This window comes from Pogoniulus pusillus, chromosome 3, assembly GCF_015220805.1.
Source record: "Pogoniulus pusillus isolate bPogPus1 chromosome 3, bPogPus1.pri, whole genome shotgun sequence".
In the NCBI taxonomy this organism is placed as follows: domain Eukaryota; kingdom Metazoa; phylum Chordata; class Aves; order Piciformes; family Lybiidae; genus Pogoniulus; species Pogoniulus pusillus.
In genome coordinates, this window is record NC_087266.1 from 13,710,654 (window position 1) to 13,733,748 (window position 23,095).

General features: G+C 38.2%; 1 protein-coding gene across 8 annotated transcripts in view; it reads left to right on the top strand.

Annotated features, from left to right (window-relative positions):
• CNTN5 (contactin 5) overlaps positions 1-23,095 on the top strand; it is a 736,829-nt gene that overhangs the window by 455,289 nt on the left and 258,445 nt on the right. For all 8 annotated transcript variants that reach the window (XM_064170433.1, XM_064170430.1, XM_064170397.1 and 5 more), the window contains 3 exons: positions 6,382-6,600; positions 19,784-19,907; positions 22,769-22,944. In XM_064170433.1, the coding sequence (XP_064026503.1) occupies positions 6,382-6,600; positions 19,784-19,907; positions 22,769-22,944 (519 nt within the window). The remainder of the gene's footprint in view (positions 1-6,381; positions 6,601-19,783; positions 19,908-22,768; positions 22,945-23,095) is intronic.

A 23,095-nucleotide genomic window follows, 5' to 3' on the forward strand; every position in this document is an offset into this window, starting at 1 on the left:
GCAAGCAAAATTAATGAAATAATTTTATTTAAAATAGTTTTATTTAAAATAATATTCCAATAAAATATATTCTAATATATATAAGCAGTTCAGAAGTCTAAATCTAGAGGCAAATGTTCAGATCAGGAAGTAGGTTTTCTTTTCAGGTAAGAATGATTTCTGCTCTAGTTGTCACTAATGATCACAGGCTACAGGTTTTCAGTAAACAAAACAAGAAATGTATGCTTATGTTTAATTTATTAACCATTTCCAGTTATGTCTTACAAGAGAAGCTTTACTCAGGCATAGCAATCCCGTAAGTATGACAGTGCAATCAGAGTCAGGGTGTAATTTCACATTAATCACTAATCCTAGCCAAGCAAAACGATTATACCATGAAAGGTTGGAACCCAGCCTGACTAATACCGCTGTTAGTGCAGGACCTTTTCACTACGTAGAGTGATTTCTGTATCCTTTCCTTCTCTTTCTTCCCATGGTAATTTACACTCATGCCATCTGAAATCATGTTGACTCTTTTGTTCTTTCAAACCCTGGATTTACCACTGCAGAAAAAGTGTTCCCCATTCAACTAGATAACAGAGAATTTTAAAGTACTTTTTTTCTTTTAAGTGACAAAAGAATGACTGTCTTCTTGACTTGATGAGGCAGTACAGAACGAGCTCATTTCATTAAGCTGCCTGTATATACTATATCAGCAAAAATAAATTGTCAAAACTGTTCCAGCATTATTGAACCCTATTTACTCGAGCTACTCGAGTAGCTTATTTTATCAAATATGCAAAAAACTCCAGGTCAGTCACAGCCTAAAAGTGAGAAATATTGCACCACAAAAAGTACACTTTGATTCATACTTCTGTAGAAAGCAAGGCTGGATAGATGTTTCCAGTATGGTTTGTATTTACTTTTGTCTGGCTACTCAATACGTTGACAAAACTGACCAAGTCTCACTGTTTTACTTATTTTTTTTCCCCCCAGTGTTACTTACTGCTTAGCCCTTCACATTTGTAGGGCTCCTTCACCTCCTCAAACCTTCTTCCCCTGCAGGTGTGTTCCTCTGCTTAGAAGTTGTTTCACTTAGTGTGCTAGTTTGAAGCAGGGTAGAATGTTTTGGTGAGAACTAGATCACAGGCTGTGAAAGGAAAACAATGATGATGTCTACTCCCTCAGAGTCTTGCTGAAGAAGAAAGGAAAACATTAGATAACACTCTCGCCATTTTGTCTCGCTCTGCCTTGGGCTTCTGACTGAGCTGCATCTCCCTAACCTCACCTTCCACTCACTTTTGCTTCTTAACCTCTTGGCTGAACCTCTGTTTTTCTTTAGGACTGGGGTAAGGTTGAGAGGGGCAGGGGGAAGGTGCAGGAGTGGTTGAGAGCCCCTCCTGGGGACTCAGGTTTCTGGGAGAGGAGCTGTGTTTCTGTATTACCTTTTACCTTGTATATTTCTGTATATACTGTAAATATCTGCTTGTATATTGTGTTAGCTGTAAATAAATAGCTTCATTTATATTCCCAGAGATGGCTGAATCTAGTCTGGGTATTTCTAAAGTCTGGGGGCACAGGGAACTGTAGTAAGCCTTGTCTTATAAACTGCCAAACCCTAACAATTAAAAAGAGGTTTGTCCCAGGTTGAGAACTATAGGATTAAAAAGATCCTTTGGGGACTAGAAGACTGTTATTCAATCCCATAATTCTGCTATCTCTTTATAAAGTCACGGTGAGGCCAGCTCATTTTCCTTTCATAGAATCATAGAATCAACCAGGTTGGAAGAGACCTCCAAGATCATCCAGTCCAACCTAGCACCCAGCCCTAGCCACTCAGCTAGACCATGGCACTAAGTGCCTCATCCAGGCTTTTCTTGAACACCTCCAGGGATGGCGACTCCACCACCTCCCTGGGCAGCCCATTCCAATGGTAAATCACTCTCTCTGGCAAGAACTTCCTCCTAACATCCAGCCTATACCTTCTCCAGCACAACTTGAGACTGTGTCCCCTTGTTCTGTTGCTGGTTGTCTGGGAGAAGAGACAGGTAGGCATTAGGCCTGTTTTGGGGCCTCCAGGGGCTTGTGTTTAGGCCTATGGAAGCCAGAGGCATTGGAGGGGTGGGGGGAGGATTTGAGCACTGGGGATTATAGATTTAGATTTGGACTGGGGGAAATTCAAGGGTGTTCGCCATGACTGTTGTACCTCCTTCTGTAATTTCTTTTCTGTATTTCTCTAAATATAATTCTGTGTTTTTATTCCAATTTGAGAGCTTCATTTCTGTCAGCTCTCATTAAAAACCATAACAGAATTCTTGGTGGCCCATATGGGGAAAACGAGGTGGCCTTGCCCGGAGTTTATAAAGAGATAGCAGAATGATGGGATTGAATAACAGACTTCTACTTCCCAGAGGGGTTTTTTTAACCCTATAATTCTCAACCTGGGACAAGGTTAAACAACAACAACAAAAAGAAAAAAAAATTGATAGAACAATTTCAAAAGGATTAATAATTATTTTGCACTCCAGTGTGTGTATAATCTGCAACTTGGCCTGGTGATAAGTGCATTCAATGTAGCGGAAGACAAGATCACAGTATCACAGTATTATCAGGGTTGGAAGAGACCTCACAGATCATCAAATCCAACCCTTTACCACAGAGCTCAAGGCTAGACCATGCCTTGAACAGCCCCAGGGACGGTGACTCCACCACCTCCCCGGGCAGCCCATTCCAGTGTCCAATGACTCTCTCAGTGAAGAACTTTCTCCTCACCTCCAGCCTAAATCTCCCCTGGCGCAGCCTGGGGCTGTGTCCTCTCGTTCTGGTGCTGGCCACCTGAGAGAAGAGAGCAACCTCCTCCTGGCCACAACCACCCCTCAGGTAGTTGTAGACAGCAATAAGGTCACCCCTGAGCCTCTTCTTCTCCAGGCTAAACATTCCCAGCTCCCTCACCCTCTCCTTGTAGGGCTGTGCTCGAGGCCTCTCACCAGCCTCATCGCCCTTCTCTGGACACGCTCAAGCATAATTGTTGCGGAGTGGAGTTTGTCTGGATTTTGGGGAATGAAATGCGAGGCCGAATTTGAAAGAATTTAAAAGATTTATTATTATAAACACTAGGAATCCCCTTCCCAAACTTATTTATAACTATCCCACGTAAGTTCTTTGTATGCGGTTGCGAATTCAATTACAGAATGACTACACATAAAAAATCAGGAATTTAGCAACAGCTTGAAAGAATTTAGGAAGAGAGTCTGTGGCTTGAGAGAGTTTCACTGGAAGGCTTTGAGAGGTTGTTCTGGCTTTAGATGAAGTTTTCTCAGTTACTCACTGTCTGAACTTAGTTCTGAAAAAGTTCTAAATATCGTGGATCAGGGTGCGCTGTCTGTGTTTCCGTGGGTCCCAGCCAAGCTGGGTGCTGGCTTCCATCCAGAGGCTGGTGAGGATCGGAGCGCTGACGAGTTGGTTCTGTAACTTCGATGCTGCAGTGCGATCGGTGCAGATGTGAATGCCGTGCGAGTGCTGGGCTGTGCTGTGTGTGCGTGAGTGCGAGTGTGCGAGAGTACCAAGCAAAAGGGCACTTTATTAAGGCAATGCAGCGTCTGTTATAGTATTTCAGAAGCAAAACTTGGGCTGACATACGTGAACAATACAGATTGGTTCAAAGTTATGAGTAATTCACAGATTGGCTAATTTTTACCAAAAACAATCTGTGGTACCACCCAGGGTCAGCCCCCCAGCAGGTGTGCGTAGGGTGCTCACAATGTCTCAGAACCAAGGTCATTTTCCCAAAACAGCAGCTCATGTTTACAGCTTTATGTCCCTCTGGGGGAGAAATCTTCCCACAGCTAGAAACGGCGGTTTTAGTCAGTTCCCAGGGCTGGTGCCATGGGCTTTTGATTCCTCAATTGATGTCCTTTGAGCCACAATTCTGTATTAATGAGGGCTTTGCAAGAAGGCTTTGCAACCCTTCACGACAGTAATGGAACACCATTCTTGATGCATTTACTTATAACTTTATATATCTGTACACTAGTTTTGGTTTTCCTTGTGCACCTGGGCAGCAGGGAGGAAGGCTGCTATTTCTCTTAACTTGTTTGTTGGGTGATAGATGCAGCAGAAACTAATAGAAGAATGTTCCTTCTCAGTGAGCAAGATCATCTGAGAGAGTGTTATGGAAGCAGGTGGAGATGTCATAGAATGACACATAGCAAGGAGGAAAGCTAAGTGTCAGATTCAGTAGAGGAGCAGAGGCCTGGATGCATTTTATGTGTACGATCCACCCTCATTCTGAGCTGACAATATAAGGCAATAAGAACATAGAAGCCATGTTACACAGTCTCCCTAAGATTCAGAATTACTAGTATTAGTGTTTAATTTCTGATTGCTAATCACAAAAGATGCAATATCCAGTTCATGCTCTCCAGTTTGCCTTTCTACCTACCCATCAAGGAAGGCTTTTCATAGTTATCCCAGTAAAATGAGAGCAATTATTTGAATCTTCTCAGGCTAAAATAGCTGATAAACTCAAGAACGTCATGTAAAGAGCTGCCTTCTGTCATCAGAGAACAGACCTTCAGACATTAGAGTTTTACTACTGCTGTATGTATTCTATATAGTACATTCAACAGCCTAATAATATCATATTTCAGTCACACAAAGTATTTGTCATTTGCTGAAAAAGTCCTGACATAGAGTTTTCCCAAATGTATGTCCTTAGCCATAGGGCAAATAGCACAGAGCCAAAATACTGTGTTGAAAACAGAAAAAGTGCCTCTGTCTGCAGAAAATGCTCAAGGAACAGTGCATTCATTATATATGTGATTGCAATCACTCTCCCTTTGGAAATCTTATTAAGGTTCGCTATATGCTGTGTTGTAAAGTTTGGAATACAGGTAGGTCTGCATTTATTTTATTTTAAAATTCCTCCCAGTATGTATTTCTTCTATTTCTGTGGGCATACTGGAGTGATGTCTTCCCAACATTGTGATCCTGCAGCAACGAATCCCATAAAGCAGAATAGGTATCACTGTTAGAATTACATCGTACTTATGTATTAAAATATACACAAGAATATTTCTGTGACACCATACTTTCTAAGTTAACATTTTCTTTCTGCTTCTTTGTCCATCTCATGTAGCTTACAGATCATTTGTTCACCTGGAGTTAGAAACAAAGGATATGTGTGCATTTAGAAGGTTGTGATGGTTTGGGTGTTCCCCGCTCCCCCACACATTAGAAATCACCCAGACTAGACTTAGCTGGCTCTGGAAATTTGAATGAAGCTTATATTTACAGTTTAGCACAATATACAAGCAGATCTTCACAGTATATACAGTTAGAGACAGAAATATACAAGGTAAAAGGTAATACAGAAACACAACTCCCCTCCCAGAAACCTGAGTCCCCAGGAGAGGCTCCCAACCACCCATCCACCTTCTCCCACCTCTCTCAACCTTACCCCAGTCCAAAGGAAGAATGGAGGTTTGACCAGGGGGTTAGGAAGCAAAGTGGACTAATCAGAGAAACAGCAGAGAGACTAGAGAGATAAATGCATCTCTGAGTTCCCCAGGAGAATTGCCTTTTCTATGTATGGATTCTTGTTCTTATACCTCTCAGCAAGCCTATGAGTGAAGTAGACATCACCCTTTCATAGCCTGTGATCTAATCCTTGTCACCAAAACATGCTAGCTAGTTTCAAACTAGCACAAAGGTGGAGAGATGTGGCATTTTTTTTCAGAACAAGAGTCCTTTGCATGGTGCTTTATGTCCTGATTATGATCTGGCCACATCCCATCTCCCATTCTGAAAAGAACAGGGCTGCATCCCAATCTACCTATTTCTGGATTTCCAGCAGAACTTTGATAGAGGATTTCATCAATCCTGGGAACATCAGAGGATTTGAGTTGTGAGGCATAGGAACAAGTTCCCCAGGGAAGTGATGGAGGTGCCATCCCAGAAGGCATTCAAAAACTCCATAAATGTGGCACTTCTGGACACAGTTTAGTGGTCATGGTAGTATTTGGTTGGTGGTTGGACTTGATGACCTTAGAGATCTTTTCAACATTAATGATTCTATGCTTGTATGACCTGAGGACATCCACAGACTTCATGCCAACAGCACTGCAACGTTCACCACCAAGCCAGTCCATCCTTTGATGTATTAATCTTTTCCCTTTCCTGTATCCATATTCCCCAGGGAATGTCTCCCTTCTGTGGTGTAATGGTTTAGCACTAACCTGTTCCCCCAACACAAGAGTGAGGGGAAAAGTAACACACAAAACTCAGGATTGAGATAAAGTCATAAGAGTTTAATGTAACATAAGATTTCATAATCACAATGAGGATATTCATTTGAATTATTCAGAGTTAACTTTTTTTCTTTTTTTCTTTCTTTCTTTCCAGAGTATTCAGAAGCTGTCCCTGGCCTCCCCACTTCATATGCTGCTATCTTAAGAATCAAATCTGGTAGTTCATCTTTAACTTCATTTAATTCGAAGAACAGACCACGGTTAAGCAGTCCTGCGTCAGGAAGTATATCTTCACCAGGCTGGAGAGGATCTACACAACATTATCACTCCCCAGCAAACCCCTACCACTTTTCAGAGGCCTTCAAACACGACGGTAAGATTAGTTTTCCTTTCTCAACCTTTAAAACGTTTTTTAAAGCAATACATTTTTATCAGCTTAATGCAGTCTTTCTCAAACATAGTTTTAAACTCTAACAAACATGATAAAGTACAAATGGGCCTCTTTCCTTTCAGATCCTTTAGATTAGTCTTGAAGTCACCAGTTAAAACATTATTTCTTAAGGATTCTTTCTTGAAGATTCCCATAAAGAACAGCTTTATGCAGGCTTTAGTAGATGGGAATAATAAAATAGTGTTTTGAAATTCCATTACAATGCAATTTCATCTAGTAGTAAAATGTCGATTCCTCATATATATATATATTTGCATTTGCTTTGGAATTTTTCTAATCTAATCACAGATGATAGTAACATAAATTAAGCATGAATAATCAGTGTTACAAAACTACTTTTTTCTCTAACCAACCTGCTTTCTTCAGTCAGCTCTGTGCATACCAATGCAATACAGTGTCGTTTACTTTTGCTTTTAAATGCAATATTCATGGCAACAATAGCACTTTTCTCATATTTGATTATGTAAAAAGAAGTCACATTTCTGATATTATTCCTTTTGAAAAAACATTTATGTGAATTGTGTCCAAAGAAAGGCAGAAAGAAAAACAGAAGGAAAAAAAACCAGAATGAGGGGAAGAGAGGAATGAAGAAGTTAGAAAATAATCTAAGGAAGTAAAAGAGGAAAGAGTTGCAATTAATATCTCAGTTCAACAACATTCATGTAGTATATGACTGTGATTACAAGGTTGCTATGCCTCTCCACAGTTTTTGTTTATTCATTTTTGGTTGTTTGGCTGTTTTTATCTTTTACTCTGGAAAGTAGTCTGCATGTATTAAAGCTAGTGGTGTATGCATGTGTCTGTGAACAGAAATGGCACATGTAAGCATAAGTATGTTCCTTGAATTAAAGCTGATCTAGGAGATAAACAATTTTTAATAGCCTTTCTGGAGCTGGGGCAAGTTTCTACTTTGGGCCTTCCTCTGCAATATTCTATGTTAGTGGTGACTATTTGAAACTCAATTGATGTCCACACACCAGACACTGATTACTTCTCTCAGGTAACCTGATACGCAGAGGCAAAAAGTCATAGTTCAGGATTAGAACCAGAGTGTATTATCCTGACCTTCAACAGTATGGATGTCTACACACCGAGGGAGAAGAAATTCAGAACTGTAAGGCAAAAAAGTATAGACTTTATGAACAATATAGTGCAAGCTAGAATTCTAAAGCATCTTCTTCCTGACTGGCCCTGTTTTTCCCGTGTTTTCTTGGTAAAAAATACCAACCTGCAAAAAAGGCAATTTACTGTGATTATGTTTGATTTGGAGTTCAACTGATGTGCCTAAATACTTACTATGAGATGGCTGAGAAAATTTTATGCCCATCTCATTATAAGAAAATGGGATATGAGATGGGTAAACATTCCACTCCCTAAGTCCTTTGCATTTCCAGGAGATATGTTGAGATCACACATAATATAGTCAGCAATCATGAGCCTTCTCAAAACATAAGGGTCATATTCCAGCTCTGCAGTTGAGATTTTTCTATTCTGTATCAGGAAGTGAAGAACCACTGACCTGAAGACAAAATTTTAAAAGAGCCATATCTCACAGACCCCAATGAACAGAGCAGCTGGCTAAGAATAGATGGACTTAAATTCTTTCTTCTAAAGACTGCTTCAAACACTCCTAGGAGAATTCCTCCGTCAGTTACAAGACTTTGTGCATTCAGCTATGTAAACAATAAAGAAACAGGTAAACCTGAGACACCTGAGTAATACTTTGAAAGCCCTTGATTATCTAAAGTACCTGCTTAGCACAAGCCCAGATATGAAACGTGATTTAGAAAGACCAGCATACTTCTGCTGTGGCAGCACTGAGGACTCTGCAGCAGGAGACTAGACAGGATAACCTGCATCATCCAAATGGACAAGGATACATTTGCTATGGCAGCCGAATGCAGTTTATGTTCTAAACATCTCTCAGTCCTGTTAATAACTTTATTTCAGATAATACTATCAATATTTGGAAACCAGTAATAAATTCACTACATCAATCACCTGCCACTACATTTACTTGCAGTAGTAAAGTCCCTCATTTTCATTTGGTCTCCAGGTTTAGTTCTTTTTTTGAGTTTATGGATCTCTTGAAGGAGATATATTTTAATCATCTGCCTACAATTGGTATGTGACAAGTGATAAAGTTAAATAGTTGTTTATTATCCAGGGCTTCCTGAATGAGGAAAAGCCACAGCATTGTATCACACATACCCTGTGCTCACGTATGTCATGAGTGACCTTTGCTCCAAGTGAGAGGGCATTAATAAGATAGGGAAAAACATTGTTTGTATTATTACAGCTTAGAACTTGCCTAATTCCATCATCTAATATATAGCATAGACTTATGAGCTAGGTTTGCTGTAAGACAAAAACAAAATACTTTTATTAGCTGCCTAAGTATATAAATTCTCAAGTGACTTCTCAGTTGATTTCCCAGTAGACGTACTCAGAGGTCTGAACATGGCTACTAATACAAGTTCTTTTATACTGATTTTATGCCATTTAATTTGCACTCTAACTCGACATGTGTTTCCTGATATCTCAAATTAAAAGAACTATGCTTTATCTTACTACTGAATTTAAAATAGATGAAATTACTTAGCATAAACATACAGTTAAGGCAATACAGTCCTCTTCAAGCTATGTATCAATGTGTAAAGTCACAACTAAAAAATGTGCATAGAAAGCATGAATTATTCATTAAATACTCCTGAAGAATCATAGAACTGCTAACTCTTACATTTTTGTACTATTCTAAAAACTTTTGGAAATGCTACAGTAAAGAAAATGGAACTTAACCTTGAATAAAGACTCTTTTTATCCTTCCATCTTTGATTTGATACCTTTTAGAAGAAAGTAAATAACAGGATCCAGTGCACAACTGAAACTGTTTGAATCAATGAACCTCAACATGCTGAAGACCTGATTCTATTTTTTATTTAATAAGAATTTCTGATTCCACACCATCTACTACTAGATTTAGCATTTACCTGCATGTGTTAAAGATGCAAAATACTAAAAATATTTTCATGTCTGAAAATATTGAGGATAGCATAAACTACTTTTAGTACAGATATGTTTGTTTCAGGCCACAGAACAAAGAAAGCATTTTCAAGCCACAGGAAAGATTTGTTTTATCTTGACTAATAAGCATATAAACATATCTGCTGCAGAAAAGTTAAATCTGAAAATAGGAGAAAAGAAATTTATCTCCTTTGCAGTGTAAATTCAGACATAAAAAATTCACATCTTGACAGGTTATAGTAATATTAAAATGGATAGTCACTTATTTCTTAGGTGTTAAGTGAAAGGATATATTATAAAATCTACTCATATAATCAATATTAACACTGAAGTTAATACTTTTATTTGAGCTGAAAAAGGAGATAATTTCTAGCTTTTGATTGAAGAAAGCAGTATGTTCTCTTTGAAAGTGGTGAGATGATTTATACAACTACAATATTTCTGAATATATCGAACAGGTTAAACTGTTTGTTTCCATGGGAACAAAGGTAAATAAAAAAATCATTTAGAGTCATCACCTCAAGCACAACTGAAAGCAAACCAGGAAAGAACTAAAATCAACAATTATTTTAACAATGAGTGGCACTGAAAATCAGATCCCCAAAATGTTTCTTTCACCGTGCAGGACCAGTTTGAAATTAGATGCCTTTGTTTTGTTTTTATAAACTCTGATGCTATGCACATCAGCAACATACACAGCCTTACCAGAAATCCCTGTGACTTTAATTATGTATTCTGAATGTATTAATATCCACGACTGACAGATCCCTGGGATATGACTTAATCCATGATGTCAAGTACATCCTTTTCCAGATTGAGTCTGTATGCAGAGTTCAAAGTGTGATACTGAACCCTCCTTTTAAGCAGCTTTAGAAGTTTTATTATTTTACAGTATGTTGTAGACTTTCTTCAGAAATTTCTTTCATCCTCACATGAGTTCCAGAGTCCTTTGAAAAATGGTAACTCAAAAAGTAGAGAAATAAGAAAACATTGTCTTCCAGGTCCTGGAAATACTTGTGGGGTTTAAATTTTGATGAGTATCTTTTATTTTAAAAGAGACCTGCCATCACCCTTTTTCCAGCTGTCATTTGAAGAGATTTTTGTGTGTCAGAATAGCAGCTGAAAACAAATGGTTTGTCTGAAGATCTCTCTAGATCACCTTCAGAAGGATTAGCAAAGCCGTCCACCAGAATTACCTACAGTAAAAAAAAAGTGTTTGTAAAGGTACATGAGGGGAAAAGACCTGAAGGAATATCTCCTTCCTCTATATTCACAGGTTGTCTGATATGCCCTCAGATATCTTGTCTGATGGGTGAAAAATACCAGTGTGGAAACAGCTATTTTCTCCTACCAGTACCTCACACTAAGAAGATGGCACCAAGAAGACTATTTATTGCCAGTCACATAGTTTCAATACTACCATAATATTGCAAATAATTCAAACTATATTAATAATTTTTTATGTAAGTGAACAAAGCAGTGTAAAATTCGCTACACCATCTTCATCTTCAGACAATTATCTTTTAAAACTATTATTCAAGAAATCATTTTTAAAAACCTTACTTCTTTTAAAGGAGAGCACAGAAAATTATTAGATGCTTTAAATGTCGTTGCTAATATTCAATGCCCATGTTTGAACAGGGTTCTTTTTCCTTTCTGCCCAAATACGTGTTCCCAGGATTCCAGAGATTCAGTCTTTTCCACAGTATCTTTAAAACCTACAATTATACCAAAGATAATGTCAAGAAAGCTGACTGTTAGGAATGACACTATTTCAGTTACAGTTATTGAAAGTACAGAAAACTTTATTCTCATCTGTGGTTTATCCTCATGGTATTTGCATTGCTCAACAAGAACTACAGAACACCCTTTCTTTTTTTTTTCCATCAGTACTTGAGAGAGAGAATGAAAATATATCTATATGTAAGAGACAGAAATCACATTGTGGATACTGCCTGAGGTGCAGCACACATAGCTTCAGGTCCTGCGAGGGTGTAAATAATTGTTACTAAGAACACATCTACTCTATAATTTTTCTTAATGCAAATGTACTACAAGGAGATCCTTAGAATTCAAATATTGGAATACCAGTCTTGAGAATATTCAAATGTTTAAAACATGAACATGAGCTAGCAGTGTGCCCATGTGGCCAATAAGACCAATGGCATCCTGGCCTCTATCAGGAAGCATGGCCAGCAGGACCAGGAATGCCATTCCTCTCCTGTACTCAGTACTAGTTAGGCCACAACTTGAGTACTCTGTCCAGTTCTGGGCCACTCAGTTTAAGCAAGATGTTGAGGTGCTTGAGCATGTCCAGAGAAAGGCAACAAGGCTGAGAGGAGGCTGGAACACAGCCCTGTGAGGAGAGGCTGAGGGAGCTGGGGTTGTTTAGCCTGAAGGAGAGGAGGCTCAGGAGAGATCTCATTGCTCTCTACAACTACCTGAAGGGAGGCTGTAGCCAGGCAGGGGCTGATCTCTTGTCTCAGACAACCAGTGACAGAACAAGAGGACAGTCTCAAACTACACCAGGGCAGGTTTAGGCTGGATGTTTGGGAGTTCTTCACAGAGAGAGTGATTGCCATTGGAATGGGCTGCCTGCGGAGGTGGTGGAGTCACAGTCCCTGGAAGTGCTTAAAAGGAGACTGGATGGGGAGGCACTTAGTGCCATGGTTTAGTTAATTATAAGGTGTTAGATAATATGTTAGACTAGAAAGTCTTTCCCAGTCTGGTTAATTCTGTGATTCTGTGAAAAAGAGGGCTTTTACTAATGCCTGGATTGTTCTCCACATTCTTGCCTTTCTGGTCAATATCATTTTAAACAGAAAATCCTGATGAGTATACTTAATGCTTTTAATTGCTTAGATTGAAATGGCAACTTAAAATTTCTGAAGGGACCACAAAGTAGCTGTTATTTTGCTTGGTTTGAATGCATATCAGTAATCTGAAGACTTATGTGCCCCTCTGTAATAAATCACTGGTCTCATAGCACTTAAATAAGATAAAGAAGACCACTTGTTTCAATAAAAGCCTGTGTGAGGAACAGAAATATTTCCCCTGAGAAATTAAAAGAGTAAATTGAAACATACATATGCCTAATATGTATATTAAATATTCATCTCTTTTTATGGTCTTGTTAAAGGTAGAAAGAAAAAATAAGGTGCGGAGTTGTAATTCTCCAATGCCCACTCAGGAGTGTCCTGTTTAAGAGGATGGGTCCATTGTCAGTTAAAATATGGGTGCAAAATGGCCTGCTCTTTTTGAGTCCCTGGAGGAATCAGAAAATGTGGGAATGCAAATGAAGAAGGATAATAGCAGGCGGATGCTGAACTTGGTTCCCACCAGCTGCTGGCCACCTTATCTCAGAAAGGATCGATAGTGGACACCTCGTTAATGAGGAAAGCAAGGCATGGTTTATGCAGATGGAGTGGGTTGTCCTTGCCTAATTATGCTAATATGTAGGTGTGTGCTTTATGCTCTGAGTCTATATAATGACAGCCCAATGATCAATAAAGGTCTCTGACATAATTCACATTGAATCATCTGGAGTCCATGTGGCATTGCCTTTGATCACACTGATCTATGGGGGCCTTGAGCACGTTCCCACAGCAAGCTAGCAGGTATTCTGCAACAAGAAAACATATATATGCATGTATGAAAATCCCAGTGTGTTTATGTATCTGTAACTCACACAAACATATATCAATTAAATATAACAGGGAATTTAGGATAATGAGAAGACCTGGGATGTTTCCCCAAATGATCACATTAGGCAGTAAAAAACAGCCAATTAATCAGTTTGGGGTTTTTTTGTTTTAATCAAGATCAGTTTCAGACAGAGGGTAAGTGGTGTAGAACTGCTGTAGAAATTAAGAATATATTATTAATTATGAATAATAATTTAAGTATCACTATGAATTTGGTTATTAATATTCAAAAATCAGGAAAATTCCCTAAGGTTCTTTTGGATCTTCAGTCAACAGGAGGTAGTTGCACAAAGGGTATTTATAAACATGGAATTAAACAGTTTAAACAATCAGAATATGGAAAATAGGAACACAAAACCAGGAAAATCCTAACTATGCTTATGGAGTCTGTGACGGTTTGGGTGTTACCTGCCCGCCCCACACTTTGGAAATCACCCAGACTAGACTCAGACAGCTCTAGAAATATGAATGAAGCTTATATTTACGGGTAGCACAATATACAAGCAGATATTTACAGTATATACAGTTATAGACAGAAATATGCAAGGTAAAAGGTAATACAGAAACACAACTCCCCTCCCAGAAACCTGAGTCCCCAGGAGGGGCTCCCAAATGCACCTTCACCTTCCCCCTACCCCTCTCAATCTTATTCCAGTCCCAAGGAAGAATGCAGCTTCAGCCAGGGGCTTAGGAAGCAAAGGGGATTATTCAGAGAAATGGCAGAGAGGTTAAAGAGAGATGCAGCTCAGAGCTCCCCAGCATTAGAAGAGTCTTGTCTATGTTTTGATTTTTGTTTTTATACATCTCAGAAAGCCTATGAGCGAGGTAGACATCAGCCTTGTTTTCCTTTCACAGCCTGTAATGCAGTTCTTCTCACCAAGACATTCTAGCTAGGCTCAAACTAGTGCAGAGTCTTAGCATTAACTGTAGCATATGTACTCACAACACATTGATCCCTAGGGTAAAAATACAAAATATTCTAGTCAGAGGGAAGAAGAACTGGGTTGCTGCTAATCTGCTGGTGCAAGCTGCATACACATGGCTGCCATGATTCCCAGTATAAATGAGCTACAAATGGAGTGCTCCTCACAGTGGAGAGTCAGCAGTGAAAAGAGCCTCTGAGACCACGGCATGATGCAGACTGAGGCTGTGTGCACTCCCTTTTCCTTAGGTCAGTGGCTTTGCTGAAAGCTGCAGAAATCTCTAGTTGAGAGTCTTCAGAGGCAGGTAACAGGAATGCAGCATGGTCCTGTTCATGTCCAGGCTTGCTCTTCCCCTCTACAGTTTTCAAACTGTTATTGTTTCTAATCCTATAAAAATGTGAATGTGCATATAAGCTTTTTTGCTCATATGTGTAAAGCTGCTCAAGGGAATTTTAAAATCAGCCTTTTTTTTTTTTCTTCTTTTTCTCTGCAATCATCTGTGTGTACTGTCATCTAACAATCTAACTCTCATCTTTGTTACTCATGAAACCAGTGTAAGGTCTTAGAGAACATATTGCTACAACAGTTCATGATCAAACTGTGCCATAGACACAGAGCTGTATTCTTCAAGGAAGATTCTCATCAGAAAGAGCAGACGGATGAAATTGATTAGACCTGGGATTAGTAACCAGAGGTTATTAACCCTCATGCTTTCTTAAGCGTAGTTGGCAGTTCTCTAAGTTTGTAAAAAGACACACAGACATTTTTTTGTAAAATATGAATCAATGTGATTTTATGCTGTAGGCTGAAGAGATGGTGTCTAGATTTTTGACAGTGACTGAATGTTTGTTGCATTACTCTTAACCGAGAAATTGAGAAATTCCCTGTTGTAATCAGGTGAAATTCATGTGGTCAAGCACTTCAGACTGGGAATTCTCAAATAGAATTATGTAAAACATTCCTATGCATTTTCTGCTGTTACAAGTACAGCTTTGAATTCCTGAAACAAATGATGGACTAAGATTGGGAATGGCACTGAAATGATTGAAAAGCGAACTTTTAATCCATATATACTTTTCAGCTGTTGAACTTAAAATCTCCAGTCTCTATTCTTCAGAAGGCTGATTACATCCCATACTGATGCTTAGATAGGTTTTCTCCAAGCACTTCAGATTTTAGTCTGTGCATTATTCCCTGAGGAGGGAATTTCTGCCTCAGAAAAAAATACAGACAGTATAAAAGGTGAACACATGGTATTGTTAAAGAATCGAAATTAAACAGTATTGGCAAATGGAAAATTGTGAAGCCATATGGTGATTACAGAATTACTCAGAGAAATTTGAAGCCAATTATCTGAATGCTGAATATCACCTCCATTGATTTACCACCAAAATGAATGTTTTAAACTATAAATTAAGGTTATGATTCCTTAATGTCTTATTTGATATGAAAATGTTGAAAACTGCTAATAAACAATCATTATTTAAAATAACATCTGTTAAGTTGTTAAGATGGAAAAGGCATCCAAATTTCTATTAAACCTTCTCCTGAAAGTTTAGAATTCCATCCTGCAGTTATATAAATCTTTGTATTATGAGTGCTGTCATGCACAAACACAGTTACTTTGTTTATTTGTTCTAGAAAAAAAAAAAAAAGAATAGTTACTTAAATTTAAGTTGACTTGGCATTTGTAAGTTTCAAATTTCAGGCTGTGGTGGTCATCATTCAGTCCAATTTGCTCAGCATTTCTGGCTCCATGACTGACTAAACTTGTAGATCTGCAGCCTCACCCTATGACTCTCTGCCTGCCTTGCAGTCTGCCTTTAACTTCAATATTTATATTAGGAGAAGAGAAATGAGGTCTGCATCTTTGAGTCATGTGTCATCTTGAAATGGCAACATAGCAGAGTGTGTACTGCCTTCTGGGAAATGTATTCTAAAGTCACACATTTTCACTGTAGCTTTAGAGTCCTTACATAGAAAAGAGAATACAGTATGCCTCCACTGATCTTCCAGATCAGATTTGTGAGAGTATAGGACTTTTCATCACCTTTAATGATATGTTAAGTGCTTAATAAACTATCTGCCCATTACTGATATAACTACCGAAGCCTTCAAAAAGCTTTATTTTGTTTGAGCTTTTTATTAACATTATGTATAAGAAAATTAGAAGTTTTCTTTTTAATTCCATGCATCTTTTTAATTACATTTAATTACATGTGGTTTATTTTGAAAAAAGACAGTTTAAAACATTTTAAAGTATATTTAAAATGAATATTTGCATCTGCAGTATGAGTCCTTCTTTGCTTTGGAAATGGAGAGGAGGCACAGAACACTTTGCCATTGGAATGGGCTGCCCAGGGAGGTGATGGAGTCACCATCCCTGGAGGTGTTCAAGAAAAGACTGGATGAGGCACTTAGTGCCATGGCCTAGTTGACTGGAGAGGGCTGGGGGATAGGTTGAACTGGATGATCTTGGAGGTCTCTTCCAACCTGGTTGATTCTGTGATTCTATTTAGGATTTTCAATTTCATGTCTGTCGCTGGAGTTTAGTCCTTCCTTGCATATCACGTATCACGCCATGCTGCTTTTTATTAGATCATCCTTTTATTAAGCCAAATAATTTATAAACACAGTCTTGTCTTCTAACCAAGGGCTTTTGTTCTCTTCAGAATAGACCCTTTTCTTCAATTATTCTGTTGCAGTCCAGATGATCTAACTAAGAATTCATTTAGTCAATTTAGTTACAAAATGAAGAACATCTCTTTCATTCTTACATTGCTTCTGACTCTCCAAATAATCTCTGCTGGTGCTCCACACTCCATCTGAAATGCAGATAAGCAGCTAACAACACCTTTTCATCTCTTTGGAACATGCCTTGCATGCACTGAACTTTTGCTGTTCCTCGTCATCCCTGCAAACGGAAGGAAAACCTGTTTTCATGCCACGCAGCACAACTATCCATTTGGCCACTACCATTATGAGTGCCAGACCTTCACCTAAAGAGTTCAGGTTATTTTTCAAATAATGTAACACAGTATTTCATTTGTTACTGTTGGAAATAATACAGATCAAAAGAACACGTGTGCTACCAGTGTCACCAGCACCTACCTAGCATTACATCTTTTTCTTTCCAGCGCTCCTAGATGGGTGACGTTACATTTGATCTAGTCACTCCTTGTGAGAAGATAAAATGCTTACTCTTCATGAATATACTCCCTATCCATACACCTACTGGTCTGTATGGAATAATACCTATATTCTAAAGCCATGAAGTGGTTTTTACATTCATAGAATCATAGAATCAACCTGATTGGAAGAGACCTCCAAGATCATCCAGTCCAACCTATCACCCAGCCCTATCCAGTCATCTAGACCATGGCACTAAGTGCCTCATCCAGGCTTTTCTTGAACACCTCCAGGGACAGCGACTCTACCACCTCCCTGGGCAGCCCATTCCAATGGCAGTACTAATTCATTAATTAGTTCTTGGGTTTGCTAGGCTCTAGCTTGATGAGAGGTCTAACTACTTATGTCTGCTTCCATTAGTATTTTCTCTTGTGCAACGTAAGAAGCAGGTGACCAAATTATAAGAAACAATTCACACAATAGTTTTGACTCATGATTTCATTCCTTAAAATCACCTTTGCCAGCTGATTCCACTGCCCTTGTGGTAGCTTCAGCTATAGTGCTCTAAACTTAGTCCTAAAGTTGTTTTAACTTCAATAATAAAAACACATATCAGAAATCATTTAATGTGGTTGGATGTTTTTTAAATAATGCAGTTATCTGTCCTAGGAAGGATACTTCTAACACAACTGGAGTTGTGTACCTAAGCATGGAAGTTATGTAAATGTGCAGAAAAGAATTCCTCACTCATTCACCAGTCCTATCAAAAGGTCTAATCAACTTGAAAATTATGCAAAGCAGAAACTGCTAATCATTGCTGGTTTTATTCACTGTCTTTACAAATTCTCAGACTAATTATTTTAATCTACTTCAACATAAGCATGTATACCTGTATATAAAGGTATTTTCAACATTTACACTTGAATAGCCTTGTAAAAAAGACAAAATTCTGTGTAATAAGTGTATATTCACTACAAAGGAAGGTGGAACAAGTGGAACAGGTTTTCATGTGGTCTTTTCACAGTTTTATATTACAGAACTGAGAAACAAAAATACTACTGAACTTAAAAAGACAGAGATTTGCATCTCAGAACTAGCACCTATAATTTTTATGTCTCTTAGCCTTTTTCAGACTTCAAGGCTTTGTTCTCTGTACCAAGACCTGTAGTTCCATGCACCTTTTCCTGTTCATGCAAGCTTTCTGAATCTATTAGCATTCCCATAACTGAACTCATAACATGCTTGAAGCTGTGTGGATTTGGTAGAACAATGTAGTAAATAGCCTTGATAACTCAGTGTCCAAACCTCAAAGTCTTAGAGTTCCATTTTCTTACTTCAAGCTTACATTGGTAGGACAAATGTAACACAAAGTTACACACTACTTAGTATCTCACGACATGTATGACGTGAATATAGGAAACCATGAAACTGACAGAGAAAACTGCTCTGATATGTTTCATTGCAAGTAGGAGGGCAGTGTATCTATTTCACTTCACCCAAACTGCTAGGCTAGTTCTTTAAATTTGAAAAATCATTGAGACTAAATTGTTCAAGAGCTTAGAGCAAGTTTATGTTGATTAAAATTTCAGTCTGTAGTGCAGTGTGAGCATTTTAGTTGAGACCTATGTGATCAGGAATGCTATACTTGCAACCTTTTACTTTTCTGAAGGTTATACTTCTTTCCTTGCACTACAAATGAATAAGAATCTTAGATGTATTCCAGGGGTCTGCCCAGGGTTTTTTTGTGTGTGTGTGTTTGGAAATGTAAATTCATGTGAAGATATAGATACATGCTAAAATTAGAGAAGACAGTGGAAAAAAATGAAATGTCAGATTTTGCTATATATTATTTAATAGTAGCCACTAGTTGCTGCCATTAATTTCACAAGTGATTTTTCTTAGCAGCTCTTTGACATAAAGGGCTAAAATGTGGTTTAGTTTTTTTGTAGGATAAGCTGATGCAGGCAGATGGAAAATTTTTGTTTACCCTGCTCTCTATAAGCAGAATTAATTCCTTCTGCTGGATTAATTCTCTTGAGATATTCATTAGACTACATCCCAAAATATGTCTGGTGAGATAGCCATTTTAAGGCATGGTGAACACTTAACTCATGCTATGTATTTTGTTGGTAACTCGGTAATATTTATTGCCTAACTCTGCAGAAAAAGAAATAAATAAAAAGAACATTGTTTTTTAATAGAGCATCTGATAGCATCTGAAGTACTGTCTTAGGTGCCTCTGAAAAACAAGCATGACTTTGCACACTTTAATCTCACTTTATGAAAGGTGTTATACATTTACATTTAGCACTTCTATTTCCACAGAAAGTGTTGATTATGGGCCGGTGTTTGTGCAAGAGCCTGATGATGTGATTTTTCCAACTGATTCGGAGGAGAAGAAAGTATCTTTGAATTGCCAAGCTCGTGGAAATCCTACTCCCACATACAGGTACTTGATTTTAGACACTTTTTTCTTATCAGATTTCAGAATATTCAGCACTACAATACCACTCTGACAGCCAGTGTGCTTTGGAAAACTACGTAACAGAAACAGTTCTGTGACAAAAATGCCTTCCTTGAGCAAATGCGTTTTCTGATTCTGAATAAGCCATATCTGGCCACGTGAAGAGAACTCCTGTCCATTTTTTGACTTTTGTCTGTGACAGCTGACATGAACAAAATCTTTAGGCTTTTTTCTAACCATCGATAAAGCTATGAAATATTATCTCATTTTGAAGGGGAAGCAATAAGGAACAGGTACATCAAATGACATGGCTATGCAATGCAGGATATTATGAAGGCAAATCTCTTTTCACTCACAAGTTTGTTTTATTCCTTTCAACTATTTGCTGTTGCATTTTTTTCCTTCCAGACTACTATGCCTAGATATCTCCATATTAACCTCTAATGTTAGAACTATGAGTCTGAGAGTTACTGTGAGTTACATTTTTGCATTTAATTTAATGAAAAATGAAATTTAAAGAAAAAACTAATTAAAGCAGACTGAATTTTGTGTTGGCTCTCATTTGGAAATGCCCAAACATATTTTTTTTCCTTAAATTTGCTATTGATTGTGGATCATTCAATTTTGCACTTTTATTCCATATGTTTATGTAAAAGTTAACTTTCATTATGGTTTTGTTCAAAAACCTAAATCATTAATAAACTGTTTGAGATTAAAAGTTCCTCTTCTTTTTGCTCTGCTGTATGTGAATCTCTTTAAAAATATGGTAAATTCTACAGACTTTCTTAAGGTCCTTTAAAATAAGGAAATACTGTCATCAGCTTTAATTCCTTAATATTAAATGAAGGAAGGGTCTAATGTAATCAAAAGTGCAATCATTAAAAAGGGAGTAAATAGTAGTCTCACACTTTGCTTTCACTCTGGCAATTTTTGCCTGTGGATTAAGAAAAAGTCAGATAACTTCAGCTGAATTATGCTATCTATACCTCATTTACCGTTGACATCAACAAGATAGTGTGGATTGATGATTGCTTTGCTGCATTAAAGTTGCCTCAGAAGTCTAGATATTCCCAAGTTCTTCGAGTCTTTACTGAACTCTGGCAAAGCTTGGAAGTGCCTGGCAATTTCCTGAGGCAACTTTGGAGCTGCAGAATGACTGTGAACTACAAAGGAGATATCTGTGTGTCATGCTGGTAGTACCATACCTGTTCATACCACTTATCCCCTCTTCTCATTCTTTCAACAAACTAATATTAATAAAATCACATCATGTTTTGGGCTGGAAGGGCCCTTTGAATTTCACCTAGTCCAACCTCCACTATTTCAGCACTCCCAGGGGCTTGTTCCAGTGGATTTTTGCAGGATTTGATGTTTCAGTCTTTAGGAACAGTGAGAGAAGTGAGGTTTCTTGGCAGAGAATATGCTAGGGGAGCAGACTCTAACCTCAATCCGCTTATGCAGCAAAAACTTACGAGACTTAAGTGTCCTGGGTTCAGATAGGATAAGATTAAGATTTTGGGGGTTGGTTTTTTTTTTTTTGTTTGTTTTCCCACACAAGAAGCTGGGAGGGGCCAGAGCCAAGACAGGTAGCTGAAACATCTCATGGGTTATTCAATACCATACTGACATTGTGCCTGCTGTGTAAGGGAAGGTCTGGTGCAGGTGACTGTGATTTGGAGGCAGGAGTCAAGTGCCCAGGCTGGACCAGTCTGGGCAGGCCATTGCAGTCAGTGCTACATTTTGTATCACTTGCTGTATATTCATTAGTACTATCATTTTCCCTGATTATTGTTATCTCTTTGTGCAGTTCTATTAACCTCTCCTTTATCTCAACCCATGAGGCTTTGCCTTTTTCTTCAGATTCTTGTTCCCATCCCATGGAGGAGTTAAGGTGGGGAGCAGTTATGTGAGCCTTTGTGTGAGTTTACTTAATATTAATTTGGGAATTATTCAATGCTTTAACTCTGAGTCTTTTGAAACTCTTATACTTTTGAATATGGTTCCTACAGCCTGGCTTTGTCCACCTTATTTTCACTCAAACCTTCTTTACAATTCCTGCCTCTCAAGGAACTCTCTGGCAGCTAATTCCTCATATGAAGTTAGTTTCCATTTACCTGGTTGCTGCCAGGCTGTTTGCCTTGACCAGCCACCAACTGATTCCAGTCCCCCCTGTTCCAGTCTTCTCCGAATTTTGTGTATCCTTGTCCAGTTGACATTATTTTGCCTTTATCTGTTATTAACATCCTGTTTCACAACATACATCAAGCTACTTCCCTGCTCTTCACAGGACCTACTCTTCTGCTTTCTGCACTTAAATCAGCTTTTCTCGGGTACAGAATAACAGATGAAATGCTGAAAGACCGCAAAAGATAGTTTCTTTTCTTTCATGTGCAGATCTGCTTTGCTAGCTCTAAAATCATTTACTCCTAATACTTCAATGACTTGAAACTTTGATTATCATAAGAACAGTAAAAGTCTTGGTTTTTACTGAAAGGATTCATTTTAGATCTGAAGCTTTTATGGACTATTTCTCCTTTAAAGGCAAAAAAAAAAATGTGGGAAAGAAAATAATCAGCATAGGCAAACCAAAGAATATACTTTCTCTTCAGAGGCTGAGAATCTGCTTTAATTTGTGGTTTTCTTTTCTAAGGAAAAACTTAGCTTTTGTCAAGTACATGTTGCGGAATATCTCCATTCAAACTTTGGCAAAACAATAGTTTTCTGCACAGAATATCTTTGAGTACCTGCCCACCTCATGGTAACTGGGTTGTCACATTCTGTATGTTAAATTTCACACCTTCCTTTGGCCACAAAGCGCTCAAGTAGTTCCCTTTTTTTTTCCTAAGATGGCTTCGAAATGGAACTGAAATCGACATTGAAAGTGATTATCGCTTCAGTTTAATAGAAGGAAGCTTAATCATCAACAACCCCAGTGAAATGAAAGATTCTGGACAGTACCAGTGTTTAACCAGCAACATGTTTGGCAGCATTTTAAGCAGAGAAGTTGTTCTTCAGTTTGCATGTAAGTAACAATTTTTATTTGTTTCATGGATCTTTACATAACTTGCTAAGTCTCTAAGTACACTACAGAAGTTCCACTGTCAACTGACTTTGTTTGGCTGGAACATCAAAAGGAGAAAGAAAATGCTTAGTGGGAATAAGTGTTTTCTGTG